The sequence below is a fragment of the Leptodactylus fuscus genome, chromosome 2, assembly GCF_031893055.1.
Source record: "Leptodactylus fuscus isolate aLepFus1 chromosome 2, aLepFus1.hap2, whole genome shotgun sequence".
Lineage (NCBI taxonomy): Eukaryota > Metazoa > Chordata > Amphibia > Anura > Leptodactylidae > Leptodactylus > Leptodactylus fuscus.
The window spans coordinates 131,630,140-131,642,559 of record NC_134266.1 but is presented as its reverse complement, the minus strand read 5'-3'; the positions used below and the strand labels follow the sequence as shown (position 1 = coordinate 131,642,559).

Here is a 12,420-nt window from a genome sequence, read left to right as displayed (position 1 = left end):
GTTTAGATGTGCTCTTTAACGATGATCCGTAAACATCTGCAAGGTCCAATGGTTTGGTACTACAGGACAGTTTCTAAAGCAATAAGTCATCAGGTATTGACTGGTCAAATTATACATTTACATTAAACAAAATTGAAGTTTGCCGAATATATCATAAAACCCCTTACCAAGCTCTAAGCAGGAGGTTTCCTAACATAAGGAAACCATATAAGAGTGATCCTTTGCACTAACTAGATGGGCCACTTAAGAAACAATGGTTGCAATGGAGACACTGCCTAAGCATTCCTAGTAACCAGCCTCTCTCAGATTAATATTCAGTCCTAAGTGAATTGTAACTGGGTTCAGGGCCGAGACAGCTTGGCAGTGTATTCTTGGTCCCACCATTTGGGCAAAGGCCCCACATAGCAGCCTGCAGCAAAAAACTGCAGTGGAAATGCATTGCAGTTTTTTTCCGCAGAGCTTTTCACAGAAAGTCCACAGAGTTTTCGTGTTATATACCTATAGGAAAACTGTTGGGCCGGGTTCACATGGAGTTTTTTTGGTCTGGAACCTAAAAATGGGTATCTGCGACTGAATGCCAGTGCACTGCACCGTCCGGCATCCAGTCGCACCCTCCGCTCTGGATTAGGCCCAATGAATGGGCCTAGTCGGGAGTGTCTTCAGGCCGATTCATGAGGCGAATCGGCTTGAAGAATGAGCATGTCCGTTATTTTTTCCAGGAGCCGGAACAAACGGCTCCCGGAAAAAAGACCTGACTGGCTCCCATTTCAATGGGAACTGTCTTTTTGGTCAGGATTTTGAGGTGAATGTGACCTCAAAATCCTGACCAAAATACCCCGCGTGCACTTGGAGTTTTTATATATATAATTGACACGCTGCGGTTTCCAAAATCACAACGTTTTGGAAATCGCAGCATTTGCGCTATGTGTAATTTTCTGCAATGTGTGGATGGGATCCGCTAGAATCCCATCCACTTTTCATTGACTGTAAAATGCTACGATCCTAGATTCCTAACTTTACATGATGAATAAATGTAAGAGGAACGAAAAAGAAGATATTTGTCAATAAAGCAGAAAAAAGAATTCTAAATTTCTAAAGACAGATAATAAATACCCATTTGATTTGCCAATCTTTTGTAATACAGTTATTAGAACTGATATTGTACAAATAAATACTGCATATATTTTCTTAGCAAAAATGTTGTGTAATGACACTTAAGACTATCTGCTGGTTTAAGGGAAAGTCTTTTTGGGCCTGTGTGAGATGACCCATCCCTTTAAAAGCTGCATTTCATGGCTCAATCATCAGTCATGAGGATGTGTCCATCCAATTCTGTAGGAATTAATGACCTCTGTTATTATATTCCAAGTCACAAAACTGCTAATATCTAATATGTGCTAGTCACTCAAAACAAAAAAAACATGATCAGTTTTGCTATACACCGTAATCTCTAAGTGCATAGGACGCGAACTTTGCGATTCCTTTGGTTTCTTTTCCCACTGCGACAATCTTAAATATTGGTACATAAGAAAGAATACATTTTATTTAGTAGTCTCGTATACAACTTCGATTTTCATTAAAATAAACCAAGTTTAAAAACAAAAAAATTCCTTTTTAAAAACCTTTGAAGACAGTAAGACCGCATATAGACAAAATGTAAAAATGCTGGATGGGGATCAATACAAGGGATTTCACATGCTCATGAGATTCAGTTCCTTTCTCCTATATACATACACAATGTGCTGAAAGAAACAATACATTTACCTGCTATTTATACAAAAGTTATACATGCTTAGCGTTTACTTACACAACCAGAATGTACAGAGAAAATGCTTGCACAATTACCTACTAGCCCTGCACATTTTTTTTGCTTTTTGCTTTTTTTTTTATAAGTTAAAGTAGATTTGATAACATTGTACTCCAAGTACCTACACAAATAGAAGCAGTAGCCATGCAAGACAGGTTTTCAATATATAAAATTATCTCTCTATAATATATTTATATATCCAGCAAAAAGCCATTTCTGTACTTCGTATTATATACAGCTGCAATATATGTGCCCTACGTTTTACCCTGAGAGATCATGCATTCATTCCCTTGCCAATTTTATGAATAAAGCTGAAAAAAAAATAGGAGTGGGCAGAGCACAATCAAACAAGATGGCTGAGGTCTTTTTTTAGTGTTAGGAAGTGCACATTGATGGGAAACCCAACAGGTATACACAGTGTCATCTTCAGACAAAGTCCATTTCTTGTAGAACGTAGACCTGAAATCAAAAGATAGTAAAGATTAGACAAGGACGTACAGAGTGGGGCTATGCAAAATATTCATTCTTTAGCCTCTCTGTATTGGCCCTGGCCCATAAAAGGGTGAATGTAAGCAGGTTCATTGCCATGATCAGAACAAATTTCACCTTGAGAAGTTTCTCCAGTTAGTTCATCACTTACAATGGGAAGATTTAAAGCTATGGAGTATTATAGAGTTGAGACAGGAGTGGGAGGAGGGGATTCTGTCTTCTAACAGCTAAGGGCTAGTTCACACAGGGCATGGTTTGGCTTATTTCGGTCCTGATTTTGATGCGGAAAGCCGCATCGGAATAGGGCCAAAATGCGCCTACCATGACTGTCAAAGGCTTCTGACAGTCGCGACTTCCCGCTCCGGAGTGGACCCAAATGAATGGGCCTAGTACGGATGGTGCTGCCGCGAAATGGATGCCGGGGCTGAATCAGCCGCGGAATCGCCTGAAGAAAGGGCAGCTCGCTTCTTTTTTCTGTGAGTGGCATGTTGTCGCTCACGGAAAAAAGTAAGCTAGCAGTCTACATAGACCTCTATTATGAGGGGGTGGATTCTGATGTGGATTCAGCGCCAAAATCCGCCCCCTCTTGCCCCATGTGAACGATTGCTAATATCAGAGAAAAGTTGGGAAGCCCCATACACATTAGTTGGTCAGCCAGTCTTACCAAAATCAGCAGTTTGGCTAACATGCATCTAACCTATGAGGCCACATACAACTAACAGAAACAGGTACATGGGTAAACATTTCAGCATGAGACCTGATGTAACCAATAAGTTGACCCCTTAAGGACTAAGTTTAAGACTTGGGCAGAAAATAGAGTGGAAACCTCGGCAACGTCAAAGGGTCTATCAGTGCGATTCTCTAAGCCTGGTTTCTTTGGAACAAAATGCCACCCCAGTTTCTAATGCACTCTTGTTGAGCCAAGGTCAGGATTTATGTAAAATGTCACCGTGTTCCTCCCTCTGGAGTTGTTTCTATCAAACCACCTTAATAAAGCTACACTTGTGACTAATTGAATGCAAAAAGCAATCCCCAAAAGAGAATCTGGTAGGTAGCCACTAGTGAACTTCTTTGCCTGATCAACAAGTCTGCTCAGTAAAATGACTAGAATGTGATAATTGTACTGCAGTGAAAGGGTTACATAAAAGTCAAAGAAAGAATTCCATTCCATTCACAATGTAATGGCAAAAATGCTGGCCAGCCAGTTCATGTAACAATATAGCTTACAGGAACCAGCTGACATAATAGATTAAACATTACACATAACCTCTGGTAAATCATTAAGCAGAAAAGACTAAGTTTAGCCTAAAATGTATTGTGTTTAAGTTGAATATAAAGTACCATACCTTCTCATTCCCTTACATGTAGATAACTTAGTGCTCTAACTGTCGGATCCGTTCCTCCACCATGCTCTTTTGATGCCTCTGGTTGGTAGTTGCATTTTGCCTCCATCCTGTAGAGTCTGCTCTATACAAATTTTCACTGGAATATTTTCTTCTAGAATTGAAATTATCATCAACCTGAATAGAAATAAAAACCATCATTACCAAAATCTTGAAAAGACAGCCTTGGAGCTTCCAGACATAATATAGCAGTCAGTAATCTTAGGCTGAGGGCCCACGTTGCGGAAATGCAGCTTTTTTTGTTGCAGATTTTGTTGCAGTTTTTTCAGCCAAAGCCAAGAATGGCTACAAAAGGAATGGGAAATATATAAAAAGTTCTTATACTTCTCTCTTTTTGCTCAATCCATTCCTGACTTTGGCTCAAAAAAACGCAACAAAATCTGCAACAAAAAAAGCTGCGTTTCCGCAATGCGAGGCCTCAGCCTTACACATGAAAAGAAATCCAGGACTATGTGGAAATCACTGTAATCTAGGGGCCTGCAGATATTCCTTCTTTTGCAAGTCATCCTTAAAGGGGTTGTCCACTTTCAGATCAATAATGAGAAACCTATGTTATTGTTTGTATAATAAAAAGTTGTACAATTTTCCAATATACTTTCTGTCAATTCTTCACGGTTTTCTAGATCTCTGCTTGCTGTCATTCATTCTACTTACCTCTAGTGGATGAAATTCTGACCATGGTCATGTGATGAACATATAGGTGCACAGATCTTCATAGTCACAGCACAGTAATCAGACATCTGCCTGGTAACGAAATGTACACCCGTGTATCTATCACATGATCTTGGACTGTAAATCACATGGCCATGGTCAGAATTTTTTCCACTAGCAGTCCATGAGGGATTGATACAGAAAATATATTAGTGTTTGTATAATAAAAAGTTATACAATTTTCAAACATTTGTCTCTCAATACTGGTCTGAAAGTGGCCAACCCCTTTAATCACTTCCTGCTCTGTGCAGTACTATTACATTATGCTAACTAAGGGGGCATTCACACGGAGTAACGCCGGGCGTGTATTCACTTCAATGGGAGCGCTCGTAACAGCGGCGTTTACGAGCGCTCCCATTGAAGTGAATGGGAAGTGTTCGACAGTCTGCCGTAACGCCGGCGTGTACAGCTGTGATACACGCCCGGCGTTACGCCGTGTGAATGCCCCCTAATAGTACGACATTGTAACGCCACGGGTATAGAAGAGGCGCCTGTGGCATTACTTCTGGCACTCTATGTAACACAGACCCAGGACTGGCTGCGGGAGTCGGGAAATACAATAGCAATCATTGCATCTAGGGGGTCTGGTGGCAAGACGGACAGTCCCCCGAAACCCCGGTGATAAGATTGTGTGGTCTGAGTCATACATAGCAAACATTGCAACCAATAAAAACTACTACTTGCCCTGTAATTAAAATGTCCTTACATCTTCATCAACAAAAGAGTTCAAAAGTTATACATGGTTATCCCAAGAAAATAGTTCATTTTCGAAAAGTGATGTTTTATTTGTAAAAGTTTTAAAACCTGATAAAACCAATATAATTATGGTATCACTGTAATGGTAGTGACCTGCCGGACAAAGCTGCCATGTTATTTCTAACGCAGAACAAATGCAGTAAAACCAAAGTGCAAAAAAAAATCATGACAGAATTGTTGGGTTTTTATTCACATGGACCCCCCCAAAATAATAAAAGCTAATCAAAACATTCACCAAATATCCCCTAGCTAAAACTTAACATTTAATAAATACTATTACAAGATGGCGCACAGCCAAAGTGGAAACCAAAAGTAGAATATGTAATATCAGATAGTAGTTATAGCTGTGGGCATACTCCCTGACAACTAAAAAAATCTCAGTTCCCCGTGCTAGCATCCATGGTATCTAATAACTGTTAACAATTGTCTCAAAGCACCCACCATCCCTATAATTCCCATAAAGATGGGGCTCATGGGAACAAAGATAAAAGAGGACAAACCTACAAGTGACAGATGATAGTCACGATACTACAATTCTAAAGACCTGACTCAGTCCTCAAAGGAAGCAACTAAAAGTATCAGCCTGCAGGAAATTCAGCACCATTGATCAAGGGGTTAACACTGTTGCATGTGTATCCCTACCCTATTGCTCACAATATCTGCCTGCCTGTGCTAGGTAATAAAATATAAATTTGTCAGAGTCACTGCTTATATGGCCATGACATCTAATGAAACATCAGCAGTGTCCCTTAAAGATTCTTGCATGTGATTAAACTGCAGTATAATAACTGCCCACATACACACCACTGCCAGCTCAGTATATTGACTAGGCTAGCAGGCACTGACACTAAAGGAATGGATTGCATAATTAAACTGGAAAGAGGCATAGCCCAAAAGAGAGCTCATAATTCCTCCCAGCATAAATTCACACCGCTCAACGCACATTTCACCGGTTAGGATTCTCAAGAGCGCTATAACAGGATAACAAAGTTGCAGTAATAACTGCATTTCCCTATCAACTTTGTTATCCTGTTATATCGCTCTTGAGAATCCTAACCGGTGAAATGTGCGTTGAGCGGTGTGAATTTGTATTGTTGGATTATCTATTTATCAAAAAAATTGATAAGTCAAATAGTCAGCATGTGATCATGGACATCTAGCCAGAAACTGATAAGTTGCTTGGGTCAGAAAAGATCAGAGAAACAAGATTAAAAGGGATCCTATCATTTAAACACTTTTTTTTTTTCTAACTGACATGACGGAATAGCCTTAAGAAAGGCTAATCCTCTCTGGCCCACCGTTGGGTAGAAATACTGTATTTTACCGGTATGCAAATGAGTTCTTTCGCAGCACTGGGGGCGGGCCCCAGCGCTTATTCAGCACTGGGGGCGTCCCCAATGCTGCCAGTGAACTCTCTCCAGCGATGCCTCCATCTTCAACAGCAACCCCGTCTTCTTCCGGCTGGGGTCACACTCTGCTTTTGCGCACATGCGCAGTACGCTCCTGTAGTTCTCCGTAGAACTACAGGAGTGTATTGCGCATGCGCGCAAGAGCGGAGAGTGACCCCAGCCAGAAGAAGACGTGTCAACTAGAAAAAAGAAAAAAGTGTTTAAATGATAGGATCCCTTTAAGGTTTGGGGTATATGCACAGAGCTGAATTCTTACTCAATTTCTTCAAATTCAGCTTAAGGAAATAATCAAGTCCCACTGCAGATTCTGCATTGAAGTTTGCAAATTCGGCACGGACCAGGCTATATTTTTCCACCTCCCATTCACTTCAATGGCAGTTATCAGGCAGTATACAGTTGAGGATCGAGCACGAGAATCAAAGATTGAACATGACCCCTAAGCATGAAAAAGAAAATCAGATAGCGGTAAAAACTGCTGTGCAGTTAAGCACACAGAGACCATAGACTATAATGGGCTCCGTGTGCTTGCCACGCACTGCCCGCACAATTCATTCGTGCGGGCAGCGCGTGGCAAGCACATAGAGCCCATTATAGTCTATGGGCTCCATGTGCTTTGCAAGCACATCGCTTGCAATTGCTATTGCATTCCGTCAGGGGAGAAGTCTCCATGTGGACGGAATACAAGCGCTAGTGTGAACCAACCGTAAGGCTAAAGCCCCATGTTGCAGAAAAACTGCTTTTTTGTTGCAAATTTTTCTGCAGTTTTTTGAGCCACTCCCAGGCATGGCTGCAAAAGTAAGGGAACATTTACTCTTCTCCTGTCTGCTTAATCCTGGCTTTGGCTTTAATAAACTGCAGCAGAATCTGCAACAAAAAAAGAAGCATTCCGACATTTTGGAGCTGGTTAAAATACTAGTCCAAATGGGTCTAAACAGTATCTTAAAATTTAAATCAGTTTTTTTAACGCATTTATTTGTAGGTAAAAACACAACAGTCAAACGTTTTCTGTGATTGTATTGAAATATATAATGGGTCCAATTTGTAGTATTTTTTAATACATATTCACACACAGGAAACATTCTCTAGCTATAGCATTTTAAAGCAGATATTCTCTCCTCAATTTTAAGTAAAAAAGGCCTGGGATTTTTCTACCAAAGACATTTGGCATTTTCATTGAAAGCCCTGCCTATATGTCAAACAGTGAGTTGAGTCCCCTGAGGTTTGGCAAGGCAAGCATATTGAAAAACAAACTTGGATGTTTGTATAACTCTCAAAAACTTGGAGAGAGTAGAACAGCCACCTTTCCAATTGGTCTGGGTTCATTAAAAAGTATTCTTCCAATAGGTATGGTTCCCAAAGGGGGAAAATCTTACTCTAAATGGTAAAATATTTAAAAACAAATTCTGTAAGGACAAACTCTATGTATGCTCCTTATACGGTTTAACTGAATTATAGAAAAAAATAACAATAATTTTACAATTTTGCAATGTCAACAATTTAGATCAAATATCATTGACACTGGAATATTGAGGTTTGTTCATATTTGGAATGTCCATGGAGAAGGCATGCACTTAAAAGAACTCAATGTTGACCATAGGGTTTTTTGACCATATTCTCGTCCCCCCAAAAATGTGAGATTTGCCTGCTGTTAGGTTGTAACAGTGAAATCAGTCATTTGGTTTGAAAGTTAATTTTGGTGAATTTTTTAAAAATAATTGGCATATAGACACTTCCAAGTTTCTAATATTAGTATTTTATAGCGTTAGCAAAATACAGTATTTAAAAAACTACCTACCTCAAAATTAGAACGGGTCCAAGAGGCTTGTTTTGAAGTTACAGATATATTTGGGGAGTTTCTTCTAGATATAATTTCTGTTGCGCTTAAACTACTTTGGCTCCGTTTTGAGATAAATTCTGGGGTAGCACTATAACTGTTCATGCTTGAACTCTTACTTCTTGAATAAAACTCATTAGTACGTATCCTTGATGGATTTTCATCATCAAAACAAGATTTTCGTCTAATCTTGGAATCCAGGTCATCCTTTTCATTACCAAGTATATCTAGTTCCTCTGTGGACCCAAAAGCTCCTTTCCTCCAAGAACTTTTTTTTGTATAACGTTTACTTTCAAAATGATTTGTTCCTCCAATGTCATGACTTTTCCATGAAACTGCTACATCATTTTCCTTGATGTTCTCCTTTTTCTTACTTTGGTCTAGATTTTTACCCACTTCCCTTTGATTCAACGGTAAATCCTTATCTCCCACCTTTAAGATCAGGTCATCTTTGTTCAAAGAGATTTCAAGTGGAATACTGATGTTGTTTTTCAGCAGTGGCTGATCATTTGCCGACAGTCTAATATTACTTGTGGACGTATGTCTTTCTCTTGTGATCTCATCTGTATTTGTACGAGAGGTTTCAGATGGGTAAATTTTTATACTGCTCACTTTGTTGGATGTTCTGTTGACATCGGAGCTTGGCCTTGCTCTATAGTCACTCATAATTTCTTTCATATCCCTTTCAACTATAATGGGCTTTATAACCACAGTAGACTGTAACGCTTCGCGTGGACTGCATGATCTTGGTGGTACTACAATGTGAGAATTTGTTTCTGTATTGTCAAAGCCATCAGATGACATTTTCCTAGAACTACCTGAATCTTTTTGACTGGAGTAAATGTGATTCTCAGAAGAGAAATGTCTAGTACTATCTAAGATTTTTTCTCTAGAATTTGAATGTCTCTTGGTATGTAGTCCTGAAAGTTTAGTCCTTTTCTCAGGATCTCTGTGGTCTGGCATTTCTAAAATATGAGGCTTCTCAGCAATCTGTGGTTTTGAGGCTCTAGATCTGGTTTTGTCCCTACTATAGTAAGATCTGTGGGTGCTTGAGGACTGACTTGTTTGTGGATCAGCTTCCTCACGATTTGAAACTGATGTTTTGGGGTTCTGTTCAACAATATTTGTGAAACTATCATCTCGACTTAAAATACCTTCATATCTGTACGGTGTATCCTTAGAGGATGTTTTTTCCATATCTCCTGAATTCATCTGTAACTTGGATTCTAAAACCATATCATGGTTTGCTTCAGCATTAAGTTGTGGGCTGAGGTTACTTGTTTCTTGGTGCAGTGCTGAGGTAAACAAGCTGTTGTCAGATGGAACAGTATCCTCATTAAACACTGTATTTTCTGAAATGTCACCAGAAGTTCCCTTTTCAACTTCGTTTTCCAATGTAATTTCCTTCTTTGGGTAAGCTTTAACAGAATAATCTGAACCAAAAAATCTCATAGATCGGTCTGTCTGCTTTGATGTAGGACCTTTCCAGGACTTTTGGGGGGCTTGTTCTTGAACTGCTGGTGGATACCGACTTAAAACTGATGGCTGGTCTTTCACTTTTTTAGCATCATTATGCACTGTACTTAAATCTTTACCACTTGAATAATAAGAGGACACTAACTTCTCCTCTTTCTTTAAATTTCCTGTTGTATCAAGAAGAGTGGCCCTTGAGCTTTTTCTACTGTTTGAACTAGAATTAGAAAGTTGTCTCTTAAATTCTGAATTTCGAACCCTTTCACTTCTCAGTTGTTGCGGTGATAAATCTTGTGAAGTATACTTTGAAATCGAAGCTCTGTCATTTTTAATTCTACTTCGTGTAATTAGGTCTTCACTTTCAAGAATCCCATTTTCAATCTCTTTATACCGATTAGCTTGCCTTTTTAAAGTCTGTAGTTCTTCAGTGACCAGTTTGTTTTTATTCTGTTCACTAAGATAGTTTTCTTGTAGTTCACAGTGTTTTTCTTTAAGCTGCTTCAATTCTTCCTCAAGTCCCTCATAATGTTTGAGCTGATTCTTAAGTTTCTCAATTTCTTGGTTAAGTTCTTTTATTTTGTTGTCTTCTTGGTACTTGTTTTTCTCATTTTCGTTGTTGCTGCTTGTCTGAATTTCTGACTGTTTAATGTAATCAAATCCAACTCTTTGCGTTGACTTAGATGTTAGACCATCTTCAATTCTAAATTTGTTATGCTCTACATGTTGAGCAGGAGATATTTCCAAGGCATTTCTACTTTGTTCCCCTATGATTTTCCCATTAATTTCCAATTGTTGTTTAAGTTCCAAAATTAATTTTTCATTTTGCTTTTCTCTTTCTAAGAAGAGCTTCTTTTCATTAGCAAAACTAAGGCCTAATGATTTAACTTTCTCCAGCTCACTTGTTAAAAACTGTTCAGCTTTGTCCAGTTTGCTTTCCGAAGATTCCAGTTCTTTAACTTTGGCTTTAAGAATTTCCAGTTCAGATGATAACTTCTTTGACATATTTTTTTCTTCATTCAAACTAAGACTTAGTTGAGTACAGTCACTTTTGCTCTTGTTGAAAGCCTCTTCTAGCTTCTCAAGCTCACCCATTCTTTTTTGGAGCTGCTCGATTTCCAGTCTAAGCTCTCGAGTAATATTTTCCTCATTTTCCAGCTTCTCTTTTATCAGTCTACACAAATCTTCTGCTTTCTTCACTTCTTCATCTTTTCCCTCAATCTTTAGCACTCTTTTTCTCAAAGCTTCTACTTCTGCCAACATGCTTGAATTACTCCCCTCTGCTTGTATAATTTTATCTTGGAGGTCAAGAACTTCATCTTCAGCTTTTTGAAGATTTTTGGTCGCTTCTTCCAAGTCATCCAAACGTCGACTAAGGCTTTGTAGCTTAAAACGTAAATGACGACTTGAATGCTCCATTTTTTTTTTTCACCAAAAAGGGCTCTAAGTAGGCCTAAATAGTTCCACAAATAAATTTAGGTTCTACTAGTTCCAGAATTATCCTTTTTCTTCTTGATAAGCACACTTTGTGGGACATCCAGTGACCATCTTAACCTGTGGTACAAAATAAAAACAAAACAAAAAAGAAAACTTTGTTATGAATCAGGTCAATAGTACATATGTTTTATCTAGTATCATATAACCAAAACTTAAGTATATATTAAAAGAGTAGCTAATACGTTTTAAAACTAGAAATATATATATTTACATGGGATGCGTTTAAATGATCAAGTTTTCGTTTGCCATAGTAGGAGCCATTCTTTGCCATGGCTTCATTATGGCTCACGGAGGGAGAGGGAGTTTAAAATAGCGCTATAATGTGCAATAATAGAGTATATGAATATTTGATGCAACACCCACTTTTAACCAACTTGTGGGAAACACGATGGAGGGAATTTATTAATCTACCTACCCCGATTTTTCACATTACTTGCACCAAATATGTGCCACATCCCTAGTTCTGCGCGTTGCTCACCACCTTCTGAGCAAGTGGATGGAGCAGGGATACCTCTGTCTAGCAAAAGGATTATACCTCATTCCAGAAAACCTGTAGTTACAGAAGAATACTACACCAGTTTTTAAGTGGCAAAAAAGTCATTTCTGGCATAAGGGAATACACCTCTTAATAAATCAGGACAGTGGCTCTTAACCCTTTCTCTCCCATACATGCCGACAGAGAGTTACTCCAGAAACCATCTTAGCTACTAATGCTGATTTCTTGAGATCAGTTAGGGCTATGAAGAAGATCTTAGATTTGTTTTAAAGATTAGAATCACCTATCCCTGCTTTTCCCTGGAAAATAGTACTCCACAGCGCATGATGAAAGGTGAATATGTAAACTGTGCACATTCACATCTGGAAAACTAACTGCTCACTAAGTTCCTTGAAAAAATTTTGAGGGGTGCAGTCACAAATTAAGGTCACTTTAGGCTTCCACTTTATCTAAGGTACCTAAGGGACTCTGCAAACACGTCCAAAATATCAAACATCTAAATCCAAAAGCCATATATTGCTCCTTCACATTAACGTCCTGCTGGGTGT

General features: G+C 38.9%; 1 protein-coding gene across 1 annotated transcript in view; it reads right to left on the bottom strand.

Annotated features, from left to right (window-relative positions):
- Nucleotides 1-1,123: 1,123 nt before the first annotated feature.
- Nucleotides 1,124-12,420, bottom strand: part of LUZP1 (leucine zipper protein 1) — a 73,244-nt gene continuing 61,947 nt past the window's right edge. Inside the window, exons 3-5 of the mRNA XM_075264610.1 lie at nt 8,371-11,433; nt 3,643-3,816; nt 1,124-2,266 (exon numbers count right to left, since the gene is read on the bottom strand). Of these exons, the coding sequence (XP_075120711.1) occupies nt 3,670-3,816; nt 8,371-11,298 (3,075 nt within the window). The 5' untranslated portion in view covers nt 11,299-11,433 and the 3' untranslated portion in view covers nt 1,124-2,266; nt 3,643-3,669. The remainder of the gene's footprint in view (nt 2,267-3,642; nt 3,817-8,370; nt 11,434-12,420) is intronic.